At 43.8% G+C, this 19,256-nt stretch overlaps 1 protein-coding gene across 1 annotated transcript; it reads left to right on the top strand.

Annotated features, from left to right (window-relative positions):
• Positions 1–5,914: 5,914 nt before the first annotated feature.
• ndufs2 (NADH:ubiquinone oxidoreductase core subunit S2) lies at positions 5,915–19,256 on the top strand. Its single transcript, NM_204032.1, has 14 exons — positions 5,915–6,006; positions 8,212–8,315; positions 9,841–10,031; positions 10,125–10,245; positions 11,358–11,470; positions 11,592–11,666; positions 12,769–12,846; positions 14,912–14,997; positions 16,530–16,649; positions 16,832–16,961; positions 17,440–17,535; positions 18,422–18,505; positions 18,890–18,947; positions 19,048–19,256. The coding sequence occupies exons 1-14, from the start codon at positions 5,921–5,923 to the stop codon at positions 19,083–19,085; spliced, it is 1,380 nt and encodes a 459-aa protein (NP_989363.1). The 5' UTR covers positions 5,915–5,920; the 3' UTR covers positions 19,086–19,256.

Genomic DNA, 19,256 nt, shown 5'->3' with positions numbered 1-19,256 from the left:
TTTATATTCGATATAAACTATATATAGTTTTGAAGGATTTTAACTCTTTGTGTTTTAGCTTGGTTGCTGAGGGGGTAGCACTCTTAAGGTATCATTATTGATACAATATTGTTTTTGTTGACCCTCTTCTCCACCAGAGCTAGTTTACTGTTTAAACACATTTTTAAAAACACATACCCCACTCATTTAATGTAATTTTATTGGTATTTATTTTGATTATTGAAACTTAGCAGTAGCGGCTACATTTCCCACCCTAGGCTTATACTCGAGTCAATACGTTTTTCCAGTTTTCTTTGGTAAAATTAGGTACCTCGGCTTATATTCGGATCGGCTTATACTCGAGTATATACGGGTAGTATCCCGGACCAACATTCATATAGTATGTTATAGAATGTCCTATTCCTAGCAACTTTGCAATTGGCCTTCATTACATCTGCACAGAGCAGCCCGAAAACTATTGCTCTGTGAGGCTACAATTTTATTGTTACTTATTATTATTTATCTTCCTATTCAGTCCCTCGTCTTTTCATATGCCAGTCTCGCATTCAAACCACTGCCTGGTTGCTAGAGCAAATAAGCCCCTAGCAACCAGACAGATGCAGAAATACCAAACCAGAGAGTGGCTAAACAAAAAGCTTAATAGCTGAAAAACCATCAACTACAAATCGCCTCAGATTATCAATTTCTACATCCCACTACCCCTTGTACCCAATGTCTGGCATTCACCCTTCGCCCCCCACTCCTGACTGGCACATATACTATAGAGTTGCCACCCTATTTCCAATGGTACATTTATGGGGGAAAAACCCTGTTTGCTGACATCAGTAGGACCTATGGGTGTGAACACTTTCCATTTCCAAGGTGACAGACAGGAATAGGGGATATAAGGCCCCTTCAGCTGCTGATACTGCAAGCCTCAATAGGTAGCCACCAGAGAGATATTTCTGATAGCCAAAGTGACTTATTAAAGGGCCCCAACCCTTGGCAAAGATCAGTTTCTCCAACATTTATTGTATATTAGTCAGGACCCCTTTAAACCTGCTTTACCCCAGGACCCCCCCAGCAGTAACTACCCTTCTCTGATATTGGATATACATAACTAAACCCCTTTCTAATCTCTTGACTATTACAAAAACACATTTTGCCATTGTCAACCAAGGGGATTATGGGTATATATAATAACTGGAAATTTTGTCCTGGTCCTGTAACCCAGAGCAACACAGAAACACTTTGTTTCTGCTTTTCACCATTATAGGCAGTTAGAACAAGGAGAAAAACTTGATTGTTAGCCCTGATATGGGGTAAATGCAGCTAAGTATACTATATAACCCGGTTACCCTTAAGGTGGCCATACACATAGCAATTTTGATCTTTCATGTGAAATCATCAGATACGGCGGAAATTCTACCTCCACCTGCCGATTCAGCCCTGAACGTAGATTTTGCTCGGGCACCATTAAAATCTTCTAACCGGACCAATATCCACAGCCTTTTTTTGATATCGGTTTGATAACGGGTTTCGTACGATACTATTGGTCCATGTATGCAGGGCCGCCATCAGAAACTCTGGGGCCCGCACAACTTATTTATATGGGGCCCCCCATGAACACAAGTACACAGTACCCTAATTTTGGCCACATCCCTTGTGCGTGCAATATAATCAGCTGATGTTACTCTTTATATAAACTGCTTATTATAGAGTTCCATTGATTAATCTGCTAATAAGACAGTTTATTGGGGTCAGTGGAGTTTGCCCTAAGTTTAACCCCTTCCCACCTACCTGCCCCTTCCCTGCATTGTCTTTGCTTGTACTCAAGTCACCTAAATTTCTAGGCAATTTAAGTCTTAGGACTACTGGCAACTTTTAAGAAAGTTACGCAAATTGCGCAAGTTTTAACGTAACCTTATGCATAACTTACGCAATTTGCGTATATCTTTCGCGACGAGCCCGGGGCCCCCTTCCGAAGAAGATTTTCACGGGGCCCTGCACAACGGTACCCCCTCTCCCCCCCTAAAGGCAGCCCTGCGTGTATGGCCGGCTTTAGTTTCTTCACTCACCCTTTTAGCAAGAGTGGGATTTGGGGGCCTGACCTGCCCTTGCAGGGCCGGAACTAGGGGTAGCTGCCTAGGGTGCAACGATTGGGGGGTGCCAGGCAGCCTCTCCTGCCTACCCCCAGTCCGCTAACTTTAGTCATTGCCCCCACCTTTTGTCCTTACGTGGTGGGGGCAATGATCCATCGAATCGCAATGCGAACCCCGCCCCCGGGTTCGTATTGCGATTCGAATGAGGAAGGTGCAGGGGCGAGGTGGCCGACCGGGTTGCCTAGGGCGCCCAACAGTAGTCGGGCCCAACAGTAGTCGGGCCAAAGCCAACCTGCAACCAATCAGGGCACCAAAATGTCTAAATTCATTTAAAAGAATGAACTGCACCAGGGAAGGCAACAAAGTGTGTGTAAAATGCACAATAATGGCTTCAGCATTGCACCAGTAAAAGGTTGTAGTTTCCACATGCATTTGCAAATGGCCCTGAACTCAGGACTTACATACTGATGGGATTTTATGCAGAGATCAATGTTTTGCTGCCCCTCATATGGTGGGTTCAAGTTCAACCCAACTGCATGACACCTGGCGCAAATATTGGCACCTACGGCCCCGGGTACACGGCTGTGCAGCCGTTTGGGTAAAATGGCACCACAATTCTAGGAAATACTGTTGAACTGTGCGCTTAAACAAACATCTTTGTGCAACATTTCTATGGTATTATAGCCACTCATTACATTTACCTGCCCTTGTCGCCATCCCACCACCAGGACTAATGAAAACCCAGGATGTAGCAAGTCTGCCATATTCCCAGAACCGACAGCTGTGTAGTTAGGTCACTATTATACATTTATATACAATATACAATATAATAACTTAAGTTAGACATTAATTAAAAACAGACTTATTATTTAAAATTTATGATAAAATATATTTCTCCCCTTTCTCCACTGTTAAAAAAGTTTTTTGTTTTTTTTTTACAATAAATATGGCAGTTTTATCAGTTCTGTGGTTGTAACATCTTCACCCACCTGATTACCTCACTAAATGAACCAATTACCTCACAGAAACACTGGTGGTAGATTACAGGTAAGGGATCCCTTATCCAGAAAGCTCCGAATTACGGAAAGCCTGTCTCCCATAGACTCCATTTTTAATTCAGATTTTTAAAATTGATTTCCTTTTTCTCTGTAATAATAAAACAGTACCTGTATTTGATCCCAACTAAGATATAATTACCACTTATTGGGGGCAGAACAGCCCTATTGGGTTTATTTAATGGTTAAATGATTCCCTTTTCTCTGTAATAATAAAACAGTACCTGTACTTGATCCCAACTAAGATATAATTACCCCTTATTGGGGGCAGAACAGCCCTATTGGGTTTATTTAATGGTTAAATAATTCCCTTTTCTCTGTAATAATAAAACAGTACCTGTACTTGATCCCAACTAAGATATAATTACCCCTTATTGGGGGCAGAACAGTCCTATTGGGTTTATTTAATGGTTAAATGATTCCCTTTTCTCTGTAATAATAAAACAGTACCTGTACTTGATCCCAACTAAGATATAATTACCCCTTATTGGGGCAGAACAGCCCTATTGGGTTTATTTCATGGTTAAATGATTCCCTTTTCTCTGTAATAATAAAACAGTACCTGTACTTGATCCCAACTAAGATATAATTACCCCTTATTGGGGCAGAACAGCCCTATTGGGTTTATTTCATGGTTAAATGATTCCCTTTTCTCTGTAATAATAAAACAGTACCTGTACTTGATCCCAACTAAGATATAATTACCCCTTATTGGGGCAGAACAGCCCTATTGGGTTTATTTAATGGTTAAATGATTCCCTTTTCTCTGTAATAATAAAACAGTACCTGTACTTGATCCCAACTAAGATATAATTACCCCTTATTGGGGCAGAACAGCCCTATTGGGTTTATTTAATGGTTAAATGATTCCCTTTTCTCTGTAATAATAAAACAGTACCTGTACTTGATCCCAACTAAGATATAATTACCCCTTATTGGGGCAGAACAGCCCTATTGGGTTTATTTAATGGTTAAATGATTCCCTTTTCTCTGTAATAATAAAACAGTACCTGTACTTGATCCCAACTAAGATATAATTACCCCTTATTGGGGCAGAACAGTCCTATTGGGTTTATTTAATGGTTAAATGATTCCCTTTTCTCTGTAATAATAAAACAGTACCTGTACTTGATCCCAACTAAGATATAAATAATCCTTACTGGATACAAAATAATCCTATTGGGTTTAATTAATGCTTTATTGATTCTTAAGTAGACTTAAGGTATGGAGATCCAAATTACATACCACCCAACCGTCCCGCTTTTTGCGGGACAGTCCCGGATTTTATAGTGCATCCCGCTGTCCCGGATAGTTCAAGGAATGTCCCGCATTTCCGGGACAGCGGGATGCGCTGACTCCCTCTTATGCGGCTCTAACTTCTCCTGTGGTAGCGCCAGGCCTTTTTATAAGGTTGCGCCCTGTGCGTACTGACGTCACACGTACACACGGAGCGCAACCTTATAAAAGGGCCTGTCACCGCCGCAGGAGAAGTTAGAGCCGAAGAAGAAGCGGCGTGTGTTTGGGGGGTACTGTCAACGGGGGCAATTGGGGGCTCTGTCTATGGGGGTACTGTCAACGGGGGCAATTGGGGGCTCTGTCTATAGGGGCACTGTGTATGGGGGCTACTGTCAACGGGGGCAATTGGGGGCTCTGTCTATGGGGGCACTGTGTATGGGGGCTACTGTCAATGGGGGCAATTGGGGGCTCTGTCTAGGGGGGCACTGTGTATGGGGGCTACTGTCAATGGGGGCAATTGGGGGCTCTGTCTATGGGGCACTGTGTATGGGGGCTACTGTCTGTAGGGGCAATTTCTATTGGCGGGTACTGTCTATGGGTGCAATTGGGGGCACTTTCAATGGGGGGTACTGTCTATGGGGGCAATTGGGGCGCTTTCTATGGGGGGTACTGTGTATGAGGGAAATTGGGGGCACTGTGTATGGGGGATACTGTCTATTGGGCCATTGGGGGCACTGTGGGGGGTAAAACTGGTACATAGTTATAACTCACTTATAACTGACTGCCTTCTCTCTATATTTGTATTTATATGTAGGAGTTGCTATATGGTTTTCCTTAGGTAGTACAGTATGAGGGTATAGCACATTTGCATCTGATCCCGCCATTTGAACTATATAAAAGGAGTATTTTGTGAAACAAATGAGGTGTGGCAATTAGGGTGTGGCTACAAAAGTGGCCGTGGTCAAAAATGTGCTGTGCTACGTGCGCTAAATCTTTTTGTCCCTCTTTTTATTTTTCGAATGTTGGGAGGTATGAAATTACGTGAAGACCCCTTATCCGGAATACCCTTGGTCCCGAGCATTCTGGATAACGGGTCCTATACCTGCACCTCACAGAATGAACTTTTTTGGGAATGACTTTATTCCCTCTCAGAAAGACTGGCAGAGTTATAACATTAGCATTACCTCATAGAAAGACTGGGACTTGCGCCTTTATAACATTAGTGTATCACGGATAATACGCAGTTGGTTACCTCAGACCATTACCCGATTCCCTCACAAAATGAACACATTAACAGCATAAAATGACTTGATTCCCTCACAGAATGATTAGACTACATGATAGAAATCCTGGGACTGGGGGGTTTATAACATTAGTGTATCTCTGCCCACAAGCAATATGTCTCCCTAGGATTCCCCGCCGCGGAAATAAAGCAGCCCTTTCCCGCACCAAAGATGGCGGCCGATCCCGCACTGCTCTTTATCGGCGTGAAGCCACTCGCCTCTCCGGAAGTTCCCAGCTGCCAGTTCTCTCGGGCTGTCAGGGAAAATGGCGGCACTCAGAGCCCTTGGAAGGCTGCGGGCACCTTCAGGGTTGTTAGGCAGCCGGTGGCTAAAGCTGCCCCAGCCCGTCAGGTGAGAGCTGGCACAGGTCTGGGCTGTGTGCCTGTGTGCCAGGGCAAGGGGAGGGTGGGGAGGGGCAGGGGGCACAGCGTCCTGGCAGAGGTGACCCGGCTCTATATGTCCGTGTGTGTGTGTAGAACTAATAGCAAATGCATCTACATCCTCCATGACTGACTATTATATGGCATTCATGCTGCAGACTGCACTGGTGCGCTGTACAGCCCTGTAGGCTGAATAGACATCTGCCCATCATTGTCCCTGCTCTGGGAACAGCATATTCTGCCCTAAAGCTAAATGTCACCTTACTGGGTTGTTTATCTTTAAATTAACTTTCAGTATGATGTAGACACTGATATTCTAAGATCATTTGCAGTTGGTCTTCCTTTTTTATGATTTTTTTCTGTTGTTTAGTTTTTTTTCTTGTAAAGCAGCTCTCTAGTTTTGGATTTCAGCAGCTATCTGGTTGCTAGGGTCTAACTTAACCTAGCAACCTGGCAGTGATTTGAACGAGAGGGAAGGATTAGGAATAGGAGAGGGGCTGCAGAGAAAGAGAAGTAATAATAGCAATCAAACTGGAGCCTCACAGGGCAATAGGGTTTGGCTGCCGGGGTCAGTGACCCCCCAGTTGAAAGCTGCAAAGGGGCAGAAGAGGAAGGGAAATCATTTAAAATTGATGGAGAGCAATTGCAAAGTTCCTGGGAATAGGATCTTATATAACATGTTAAGAGTTAACTTAAAGGTGAATCACCCCTTTAAAGCACTCCTTTGTCCTATCTATCTATCTATCTATCTATCTATCTATCTATCTATCTATCTATCTATCTATCTATCTATATATATATATATCCATCTATCTCTATATCCATTTATCTATCCATCTATCTATCTCTCTCTATATCTGTCTGTCTCTCTCTATATCCATCTATCATCTCTATATGTCTATCTATCTATCTCTCTCTTTCTCTATATCCATCTATCTATCTATCTATCTATCATCTCTATATCTGTCTATCTGTCTGTCTATCTATGTCTGTCTGTCTGTCTGTCTGTCTATCTATCTATCTATCTATCTATCTATCTATCTATCTATCTATCTATCTATCTCTCTATCTATCTCTCTATCTATCTCTCTCTTTCTCTATATCCATCTATCTATCTATCATCTCTATATCTGTCTATCTGTCTGTCTATCTATCTCTCTATCTATCTCTATCTGTCTGTCTATCTATCTATCTATCTATCTATCTCTCTCTCTATATCCATTTATCAATCTATCTCTCTATCTATCTATCTCTATATCCATCCATCTATCTCTCTCTATATGTATCTCTTTCTATATCTATCTATCTATCTATCTCTATATCTATCTATCTATCTATCTATCTATCTATCCATCTATCTCTATATCCATCCATCTATCTCTCTATATGTATCTCTTTCTATATCTATCTATCTCTATATCTATCATCTATCTATCTATCTATCTCTATCTATCTTTGCTTATCTCTTGTATAGTGTGGTTGCAGTCATTGGAGAACTACGACCTGTCTTTATATATGTCCTATATAGTGAGTCCCATTTCAGCCTTACGGGACATACTTGTTAGCAAAGGTTCTTTGGCATGTATAGACCTGTGCCAGCGCCGGGGAGGTATGATCCTTCCAGCCAAGTGCAGTCCATAAGCTGGGGTTGTGTGTCAGGGATAAAGGGCAAACAGGCACCCATTATAATCACAAACAATGGGGCACAAATGGGCAAGTTTCCCTAAACATCAAAAATGTATTGGATTGCATTTGGTTGTATGGAACGGTACTGGACTAGAGGCACACACAATAAAGGGCTCCCTAAAGATGGATATTACGGATAAATAAAACTGCATAATCGCCCTGCTACTTAAGCCTGCTGCTGAAGTGAGGGGAATAAGTAGACTGTATATCATGGGAAGTCTGAACTTCCTCCCCTTCCAGATTGCCTTTATTTTGTGTGCCTCTAGGAGCAGGATTGGGCCACACAACTGGCAATTGTACAAGCTGGGAGAGCCCTTTCCCCCCCACCTATCTGTTATAGCAGTTTAACCCATGGAGTCAGTGTCACGTCTGGGGCCAGGTTAGTTTATGGGTATTTTTATACCTTTTGTACATCTTTTTGATGATCCTAAATAGAGGTGCAGTGGATACTCACTCATGTATTGAAATCTGCTTAACTGTTTCCCTGCAGAGGCAAGCAATGGCAGCCAGATGTAGAATGGACCGAGCAGTATGCTGGAGCCGTCATGTATCCCAGCCCCATCACAGAGAAATGGGTTCCGGCTCCTTGGAATGGTAATAACCATAAACTATGGTATCCACGTCCTTTTGTTTTTTTTATTGGCAAAAACGGACAGTACAAGAGATCCTGTGAAATCTAAAGTCTTTCCAATTCCGGTATTCGAGTTCAGCTGACTCCTTTGGACAGGCTATCGCTCCTGTTCTCCTGTTGTAGCACTATTATACATAAACATCATATAGAACAATGGAGGACACCTGACACTGCAGAACTTTGCTGCAATTGATATTTATTTGTGCATTACTACATGTTTCAGGCAAAGCCCTTTTTCAAGCAAACAACACAATATCTGAACAGTAACATTTAAGTGGTTTGAGGACCCAAGTCCAACCTCCCCCCTTAACCCCATTGCTTCTAAGCAGTCCAATTGGAGGGGTTACTGCTCCAGGGCACACAGTTAGTGTAAGGGCAAAGACACATGGGGCAATAAGTTGCTTCGACCTTTAAAAAGTCTGTTGCAGCGACTAATTGATGTATGTGTCTTTGCCCTAAAGGGTTTCAGTTAGAGTAAGTGTTAGTTTTGTCAGTGCATCTCTAAGGGTAAGAACACACGGAGCAGTTGAGTCGCCTGCTATACATCTCTGCTATCGTGGGTGACAGCGCTCCAAAAAGGCTTTCCATCTGCAACAGTAGTAGCCGCCAGTGGAAAGCCATTGGCAACTTTGGGCTCCTATTGTTGCCAGTGGAAAGCCATTGGCAACTTTGGGATCCTATTGTTGCCAATGGAAAGCTTTTGGCAACTTCTCGCAACTTTAGACTCCTATTGTTGCTGGTGGAAAGTCTTTTCAGAGCAGTTTGCCGCCCGCTCCGTGGGTTCTTAACCTGAGATGAAAAGAATACCCTATGCTGCACACCCCACTTTTGGCCAAATGGGGTTAAGGTGGCTATACATGGGCCGATAAAAGCTGCAGCTTAAGATTGGCATATATTGTAAGATCTGCCCGTTTGTCGAGGCTGCCAAACGAGTGGATCTTCTCCCGCTATGCCCAGGCTTATTTGGTTGTTTGGCTCTAGGGCCAAGCGACTGCATTAGACTGACAGGCATAGGTGCTGTTGAAGCAAAGACTGCATCAACAATTAGATGCGGCCCCCAATCCAACTAAAAATCAAACTTGCCCGATCGAGATCTGCCCAATTTTCAGCCTGATCTTGGTTAGGTAGGCCCTTTGGGGGTGCCATTACATGGACATAGAAGCTGCCGCATTGGCCTAAAGAATGGGCAGCTAAAATCTGCCCATGTATAGCCGCCTTTACCTGCTCAGGTATGGGGGCCCTCAGATGGGACTGCTCATCAGCGTGTTGATGAGGTCCTCCTCACCCCGACAGCCTGCATTCCATCAATGCGACCCTATCGTTTGGCCCAAGGGCTGAACTATGGGATCAATCCAATATCACCCAAATGAGCTTCTCTTTAAGTGTATAGCCAGCTTAAATTTGCTGTGGTTTTGTAAACCAGGAAAGAATTCCTTCCGCAAAGACTTTTTTGGAAAATTGGTTATCTTGTCTTTTCATTCCAAATAGATAAGGACCCACCAGTTGAGAAAACGGTTTCAAACCTCACCATCAATTTCGGGCCCCAGCACCCGGCGGCCCACGGCGTGCTGCGACTTGTCATGGAGCTGAGCGGGGAGTCTGTGAAACGCTGTGACCCTCACATTGGCCTGCTGCACCGTGGCACTGAGAAACTTATTGAGTACAAGACCTACCTCCAGGTAAGCCCCCCTTCCCCCATGAATATAAATGTCACTCTGATTTTTGAAGATTATTTACCAATAGATTTTCTCATGGATCTCCTTGACCCTCAGGCATTACCTTACTTTGACCGCCTGGACTATGTATCCATGATGTGTAATGAACAGGCTTATTCCCTGGCCGTAGAAAAACTGCTGAATATCCAGCCTCCGCCCAGAGCTCAGTGGATTCGAGGTAACGCCATCAGTTCTCTGTTCTTATGCAGTTCATGGGGTTTGCATTCCCTTTCTCCCCAGGGTCACGAATAGATGCTAAACATATTTTAGCGGTTACTGATTTACAGTCTTGTAAGTTTGTGGAATATATTTATCACACAGTAGGATGAACACGTGTATACCAAACATCACTTTATCACCCTAACTTTCCTAGATTCCGCACAAAGACGAGTATGATTAACCGTAGACCTTGTCAGGGTTATTAATAGATGGTGGGTGAATAGCTCCCCTCCAAAGATTAAACCCTTACAGGTGTTTTTATATTGGACTCGAGGATATGGGAAATTTGTCTGAGCTTATAGTTGTTAATGTTTCTGCTTTTTGTTCAGCAGCTCTCCAGCTTGGAATTTCAGTAGCTATCTGGTTACTAGGGTCTTATTTACCTTAGCAACAAGGCAGCGGTTTAAATGAGAGACAGAAATATGAATAGGACTGAATAGAAAGATTAAAAATAAAAAGAAGCATTAACAAAGCAATGGTTTATTGGCAGCTGGGGTCAGTGACCCCCATTTGAAAGCTGGAAAGATGTAGAAGAGAGAGGCAAATAATGAAGACCAATGGCAAAATTGCTAGGAATTGGAAATTCTATTAAAAATTAACTTAAAAGTGAACCAATGTGAAACATGGAGTTTTTTTCCCCTTTTTTCTTTTTAAAGACTTATGAATAATTTATAGTAATAATAATATTTTTCTTCACTTCAGTTTGCAATTTTGGCTGCTATGTAGTTGGCAAGTCTTGATAAGGGGAGGGTTGATGTACACAAATGGGTGCTACCAGTGACTGCCAATGACTGGTTAGTTTTGATCAGCCTTCTCTAATAGAAACACGATTGGCACAATGGCTAATTCAGCTATTTAGTTGCTTTTGGCAATCAGCACCTACAGCTGCCAGCAAGGCTCCTTAGTTCACTGGATTGTCTGATTGGATGATTTTGAATTTGATCCAATGTGGATTGTTATCATTGGTCAGCTTACTTCAAAGCAACCGGATGTGCCTGTGATCAGCGGTACTAGTAAAGATTATGGTGCTGCTGTTGATTCCTGTCCCCTGACCTGCTGATTATTCTTTAGTGCTTTTCGGAGAGATCACTCGCATTCTAAATCACATCATGGCGGTCACCTGTCACGCATTGGACATCGGCGCCATGACCCCCTTCTTTTGGATGTTCGAGGAGAGGGAGAAGGTGGGTTCTTATTTATTCTCCCCATTACTGTAGCACTTTTGTACATATTTGTGCTTTTAAGAGAACAACAAATTTCTGTCTGTCAGATTTCTAATCAGAATGTGACCTTTCCCCAATGTAGATGTTTGAGTTTTACGAGCGTGTCTCGGGGGCTAGAATGCACGCTGCTTACGTTCGTCCTGGCGGAGTACATCAGGTGAGGGAATGGTTAAATGTTTACATTACAAGTAAAACCCCGATAATATGTAAAAACCAATGAATTGCTGGATATTAAGGTGGACATACATGGGAAGATTTGTACATTTGGCGAGGTCGCCAAGCAAGCGGATCTTCTCCCGATATGCCCACCTAAGGGTAAACAATATTGGGCAAATTTAATCGAAACGATTAAATTACAATGGCGGGATAGGCGCTGTCGGATCAGGGACCGCATCAATCAAGCCTGCCTGATTAGGCCAGGTAGGCCCATCGGGGTGCCCATACATGGGCAGATAGGCTGACGGATTGGTCTAATGGACCCAATTCAACAGCTAAAATCTGCCCGTGGACATGCTGGTGATTGGTGGCCGGATAGCCACCTCCATATGTACCAGCCAATCAGAACTATAAATTACTGGGGACAACACAAAACATTTACAGCAGAAAAGAACATGCATTGCTGCTGGCTTGTGTGGGATTCTGGGAAGAGTATATGAAAGACTGCACTATGATAGGACTTTTTAAAGGGATGTCAAACTAAAAGGTAAATATTGGTATAATCTAAGAACTGCAGTCCCCATAATACATTGCTGTTTACATCAGCACATCTTGCTTATAGTAGTAGCTGCAGGGAATGCCTCCCCCTGGACGAATGAGGTCTATAACTTCTATATGGTGCCATTCCACAGTTCCAGAAGCAGACCCACGGTTTTATAGTGGACTTAAATTACACAAACACTACTACACAGATGATCATAGGTGCATAAAGCATTCCCAAATACACTGCTATTAGATATTGCTGATGTATATAGAATTACTGCAGGAAGAGCGCTCAATATCAGGGTTATACTTTGGAGCTCAGAGTGTCTAAAAATCGACCAGTGAGCGCGGACATGTACAGAAATGGGGACATATACACAAATAATCTTATGTTTAAGGAAGTAATGTCTAATAAAGGAAAACTGCCCTGATTTCTTATGTTTTGTGTTAAAGAAAAAAAAAAGTGCTCAGTTTCCCTTTTCCTCTGCTCACAATCTGATCTTATTTGTGGTGAGCTCTGCACAGATTGCTATTTTATTTCAATGGATGATTTCCCACAGGACATGCCTTTAGGCTTGATGGACGACATCTATGAATTCATAAAGAATTTCTCTATCCGAGTGGATGAAGTGGAAGAGGTAAGCATTGCTTTAGAAGAACTTCCGGGCAATCATTCCACTTACAATAAAGATGATTTAACTATATTGTTTAATGTGTGCAGGCACTGAAACGGGAGTATGAATTTCCTGCCAAACAGCATCCAGGGGGCGCTGTAGTTTTCACTTCAAAGCAATTTCTGTTCTGCACGACTGCCTTCAGGAGAGCCTGCACATCACTGCCGAAGTCCTATGGGAATACCCAGGGCACAAATAAGCACTTACCCCAAATCCCCCCCCTAACTGGCCTTCAGGCTGGGCCCCCTTAGCCCATAACAAGGTTACAGATATATAGAAACATTGGGGTAACAGTCACCCCGCTATAGTTCCAGGGGTACCCAGGGCACAAATAAGCACTCACCCCAAATCCCCCCCTAACTGGCCTTCAGGCTGGGCCCCCTTAGCCCATAACAAGGTTACAGATATATAGAAACATTGGGGTAACAGTCACCCTGCTATAGTTCCAGGGGTACCCAGGGCACAAATAAGCACTCACCCCAAATCCCCCCCCTAACTGGCCTTCAGGCTGGGCCCCCTTAGCCCATAACAAGGTTACAGATATATAGAAACATTGGGGTAACAGTCACCCTGCTATAGTTCCAGGGGTACCCAGGGCACAAATAAGCACTCACCCCAAATCCCCCCCTAACTGGCCTTCAGGCTGGGCCCCCTTAGCCCATAACAAGGTTACAGATATATAGAAACATTGGGGTAACAGTCACCCAGCTATAGTTCCAGGGGTACCCAGGGCACAAATAAGCACTCACCCCAAATCCCCCCCCTAACTGGCCTTCAGGCTGGGCCCCCTTAGCCCATAACAAGGTTACAGATATATAGAAACATTGGGGTAACAGTCACCCTGCTATAGTTCCAGGGGTACCCAGGGCACAAATAAGCACTTACCCCAAATCCCCCCCCTAACTGGCCTTCAGGCTGGGCCCCCTTAGCCCATAACAAGGTTACAGATATATAGAAACATTGGGGTAACAGTCACCCCGCTATAGTTCCAGGGGTACCCAGGGCACAAATAAGCACTCACCCCAAATCCCCCCCTAACTGGCCTTCAGGCTGGGCCCCCTTAGCCCATAACAAGGTTACAGATATATAGAAACATTGGGGTAACAGTCACCCCGCTATAGTTCCAGGGGTACCCAGGGCACAAGTAAGCACTCACCCCAAATCCCCCCCTAACTGGCCTTCAGGCTGGGCCCCCTTAGCCCATAACAAGGTTACAGATATATAGAAACATTGGGGTAACAGTCACACTGGAGCAAACATTTATATCACTTAAACTGCACACTGCCTCTTACATAGGGTTGAAAAAAGACCAGTGTCCATCAAGTTCAACCCATCCAAGTAAACCCAGCACACCTAACCCACACCTACCAATCTATACACTCACATACATAAACTATAAATACAACCAGTAGTACTAACTGTAGATATTAGTATCACAATAGCCTTGGATATTCTGCTTGTTCAAAAACTCACCCAGGCCCCTCTTATAGGCATTAACAGAATCTGCCATTACCCCATCACTAGGAAGGGCATTCCCCAACCCCCTCACTGCCCTCACCGTGAAAAACCCCCTACGCTGCTTCAAATGGAAGCTCCGTTCCTCTAATCTATAGGGGTGACCTCTGGTGCGTTGATTGTTTTTATGGGAAAAAAGAACATCCCCATCTGCCTATAATCCCCTCTAATGTACTTGTACAGAGTAATCATGTCCCCTCTTACTCATACTGACTCAAAAAGAAGCAGAACACTGCATTTGATGTCAGGCTTTATCATTTATTTATATAGCCCCAGGTAGTTACACAGCACTTTACGTTAATGTTTGAAGAATAGGGGCCTTACAGTAATGTAACAAACAAGGGCAGAGAGTATAACATGGGATCAGAGGGAGTATTGAAGCTTCTGATGCTATAGGCCTGGGATTCTAACTGTTTGAGAATGGAACTCTAAATGAGACTGCCAGTAGTTTGGTGCGGCTCCCTTGTGCCTTCGAATTAGGCAGCTTTCCTTACCCATAATCCTGTGCTTGCAGATGTTGACAAACAACAGAATTTGGAAGAACAGAACTGTGGATATTGGAGTGGTTTCAGCTGAGGATGCTTTGAATTATGGATTCAGGTAAAGTTAAAGGAACTCTGTCATGGGAAATCATGTTTGTTACAAAACCCATCCGTTAATAGAGTTTCTCCAGCAGAATTGTAAAATCATTGTAAACAGATTTTTTTATATTTAATTTTGAAATTTCACATGGAGCTAGCCATATCTATTTCCCAGGGTGCCACAACCATGTGACCTGTGCTCTGATAAACTTCAGTCACAGTTTACTGCTGCGCCGCAAGTTGGAGTGATATCCCCCCCTCACCCCCAGCAGCCGATCAGCAGAACAATGGTAAGGGAGCAAGATAGCAGCTCCCAGTAGGTATCAGAATAGCACTCAATAGTAAGAAATCCAAGTCCGGCTTGGGACTCCTCCAGTTACATGGGAGTAGGAGAAACAATAGGTTAGCTGAAAGCAGTTCTAATGTGTAGCCCTGGCTGAAAGCTCAGACTCAGGCACACTTTACTGCTGCGCTGCAAGTTGGAGTGATATCCCACCCCTCCTCCCCAGCAGCCGATCAGCAGAACAATGGGAAGGGAGCAAGATAGCAGCTCCCAGTAGGTATCAGAATAGCACTCAATAGTAAGAAATCCAAGTCCGGCTTGGGACTCCTGCAGTTACATGGGAGTAGGAGAAACAATAGGTTAGCTGAAAGCAGTTCTAATGTGTAGCGCTGGCTGAAAGCTCAGACTCAGGCACACTTTACTGCTGCGCTGCAAGTTGGAGTGATATCCCACCCCTCCTCCCCAGCAGCCGATCAGCAGAACAATGGGAAGGGAGCAAGATAGCAGCTCCCAGTAGGTATCAGAATAGCACTCAATAGTAAGAAATCCAAGTCCGGCTTGGGACTCCTCCAGTTACATGGGAGTAGGAGAAACAATAGGTTAGCTGAAAGCAGTTCTAATGTGTAGCGCTGGCTGAAAGCTCAGACTCAGGCACACTTTACTGCTGCGCTGCAAGTTGGAGTGATATCCCACCCCTCCTCCCCAGCAGCCGATCAGCAGAACAATGGGAAGGGAGCAAGATAGCAGCTCCCAGTAGGTATCAGAATAGCACTCAATAGTAAGAAATCCAAGTCCGGCTTGGGACTCCTCCAGTTACATGGGAGTAGGAGAAACAATAGGTTAGCTGAAAGCAGTTCTAATGTGTAGCGCTGGCTCCTTCTGAAAGCTCAGACTCAGGCACACTTTACTGCTGCGCTGCAAGTTGGAGTGATATCCCCCCCCCCTCCTCCCCAGCAGCCGATCAGCAGAACAATGGGAAGGGAGCAAGATAGCAGCTCCCAGTAGGTATCAGAATAGCACTCAATAGTAAGAAATCCAAGTCCGGCTTGGGACTCCTCCAGTTACATGGGAGTAGGAGAAACAATAGGTTAGCTGAAAGCAGTTCTAATGTGTAGCGCTGGCTGAAAGCTCAGACTCAGGCACAATGCACTGAGATGGCGCCTACACACCAATATTACAGCTACAAATACATTTGTTGGTTCAAGAATAAAATGTTAAATGGCAGAGGGAATTATTTACTATTGTAACCTTTCTTTCTCTCTTATTAGCGGTGTCATGCTTCGTGGCTCTGGGATCCAGTGGGACTTGAGGAAATCACAGCCCTATGATGTGTATGATCAGGTTGAATTTGATGTCCCAATTGGTTCACGGGGAGACTGTTATGACAGGTGAGAAATGTGTTACTGTTCCCTTTTGAAATAAAGTTATTCAGGGTGCTATTGCAGACAGGCCTAATTTGTAGGGGTAAGATAAGTACAGGAGATAGGGATCACCTCAAATTCCTCCTGTATATGTGTGTGCAATAGGGGGCGCTGTAGGGAAGGAAATCACTGTTACTGTCCTGCTGCAGATACCTGTGTCGTGTGGAGGAAATGCGCCAGTCAATGCGGATCATCCTTCAGTGTCTGAACAAAATGCCAGAAGGAGAGATAAAAGTAGATGATGCCAAGGTGTCTCCCCCGAAGAGATCAGAAATGAAGGTTCGATCAGTAACTCAAAGTAATACAGAAATGGGAATATTCCTAGTGCCCTCTCACAGTGTCCGTTGTTTATACACACCAGTGTATCAGAGGCCTACTCTTGTAGTTAATTCAGCTAGATAAACCATTCAGATAAAATGGAATGGCCCATGCTGTGTAAGACCTCAGCTCTATGGGATACTCTTTATTTCTAAATGACACTGTTTACATTAATAATTCCCTCTGCCATTTAACATTATACTTGAACCAACAAATGTATTTGTAGCTGTAATATTGGTGTGTAGGCGCCATCTCAGTGCATTGTGCCTGAGTCTGAGCTTTCTGCCAGCGCTATTGTTTTCGCCGTGGTGATTGGTCACTGCGATCAGATTTTAAAAAATCACAACATCTAATCGCCTCGGCTGTCTTCGCCCGTATAGAACTAAAGTAATCAGTGTTTCCGCTTGGGAAACCCCTAACACAAATGCTCTCTTTGCAGCGCTCCATGGAGAGTCTGATCCATCATTTCAAACTTTACACCGAAGGATACCAGGTGCCCCCAGGGGCCACTTACACTGCTATTGAGGCACCTAAGGTAAGAGACAGCCTGGGTAATACCCTATTCTCATCTCCTGCAATACAAGCCTACTTGCCTTCGTTTTTTCCAGTTCAAATATCTCCCAGCACCCTCTGCTAGGCTAGATATAGGGATGATGGTTGAGAATATAAGATTCTTTTAGAAAATCTATCCCTCTGGATGAGTCTGCCAGTAGTGGCGGTTGCTGCACGGACCATTAAAAGGGTTGTTCATCTTCAAATTAACTTTTAGTACGGCATAGACATTGCAAATTGTTTCAGAATATCAATTGTTTTGTTTTTTATTTTTGTGTAGTTCTTCAGGTATGTTGCTTTCTCTTTAGCAACTCTCCAATTTGGAATTTCAGCAGCTATCTGGTTGCTAGGGTCTGATTTACCTTAGCAACCAGGCAGTGGTTTGAAAGAGAGACAGGAATATGAATATAGGACAGGATATGAATATAAAGATAAGGAATAAAAAGTAACAATAATAAAATTGTAAGCTCAAGAGCAATAGTTTTTTGAATGCTGAGGTCAGTGACCCCCATTTGAAAGATGTACAAGACTTCAAAAGCAATAAATAATAAAGACCAATTACAAAGTTGCTAGGAATACTAAGGGTGAAGACACACAGAGCTACTAGTAGCGGCTACTAAAACAGACAAAGGTGATCATTTACTGATAATTGTCTCTATGTATGTTTAAGAAGAGGCAATTCTCAGTATTGTCAATGGCAGGGGATTTTCTGGCGTTTAGTAGCCATGAAAAAGTAGCCGCTACTAGTAGCCCAGTGTGTCTTCACCCTAAAAGTTAACTTAAGTGTCAGATATATAACCTGCTCTTCTAGGGTTAGACAACTGGTTATGATAGCTGGCTAACTTTGCTTTATGATCCCTGCTCCCCAGGGTGAATTTGGGGTCTACCTGGTATCCGATGGGAGCAGTCGCCCGTACCGCTGTAAGATTAAAGCCCCAGGATTCGCTCACCTGGTAAGGAAATTACAATGTACAAATGTCTTCAGGTGGTCATGCAGGAAAAGGTAAAGGTTGCCTACCCATCAGCCCAAGTGGGGAGCTTATTGGCCCTGCTTGGCTATAATTTGTCTCTAAAATAGAGCAGATACCTATGGGGCAGTATAGGCACACTGACATGTCCCTCTAGAGATGAGTCTCCCTAGCTCCCCATGATGGCCGCTCACTGGCTGGGGGGGCAAATGATCAGCGTATCCCTATTTACCCCGGCATGTCACTGTATCACTGAATAGGGTTTTACTGATATCTGTATGGGGGAAGCCTTTGTAGTGATTAAAGCTGTCGGAATATGTGCCGCTAGTCTGCCCTGTTGTATAACGAGCCCCATTTTCTCTTTTTCAGGCAGGTTTGGATAAGATGTCACAAGGACACATGCTCGCCGATGTTGTTGCTATTATTGGTGAGATTTCTTTTCTTTTTCATTCCCCCTTTCCATCATTTCACTTGTCTCCCTGGTGTTACAGAGACCCCCATGCTCATGGTCTGTATTTTCCCTGCAGGAACTCAGGATATTGTGTTTGGGGAAGTGGATCGATAATCTGATTGGCTCACACCAAAGAACAGCATGACAGGATTGGCTGGGAACCGGCAAAGCTCTTATATGACCATGTGATGGGTGTGGTTCTTCCATCCGGCGTAGGCGCCACGTGTCCGTGTATTTAAATCCCCACGTTTCCGCTTTGAATATGAATAAATATTATGGTTTCTC

The sequence above is a fragment of the Xenopus tropicalis genome, chromosome 8 (assembly GCF_000004195.4).
Source record: "Xenopus tropicalis strain Nigerian chromosome 8, UCB_Xtro_10.0, whole genome shotgun sequence".
NCBI classification, from domain to species: domain Eukaryota; kingdom Metazoa; phylum Chordata; class Amphibia; order Anura; family Pipidae; genus Xenopus; species Xenopus tropicalis.
Note: the sequence above shows the minus strand (reverse complement) of the source record. Positions and strands in the feature narration are given on the sequence as shown.

Excerpts from the sequence above, each read along its gene's own strand:
- ndufs2 (NM_204032.1), top strand. The coding sequence starts at position 5,921 with ATGGCGGCACTCAGAGCCCTTGGAAGGCTGCGGGCACCTTCAGGGTTG. Across the intron at positions 10,246-11,357 it reads CAGAGCTCAGTGGATTCGAG|TGCTTTTCGGAGAGATCACT; the intron begins GTAACGCCATCA and ends ATTATTCTTTAG. Across the intron at positions 16,962-17,439 it reads CGAAGAGATCAGAAATGAAG|CGCTCCATGGAGAGTCTGAT; the intron begins GTTCGATCAGTA and ends CTCTCTTTGCAG.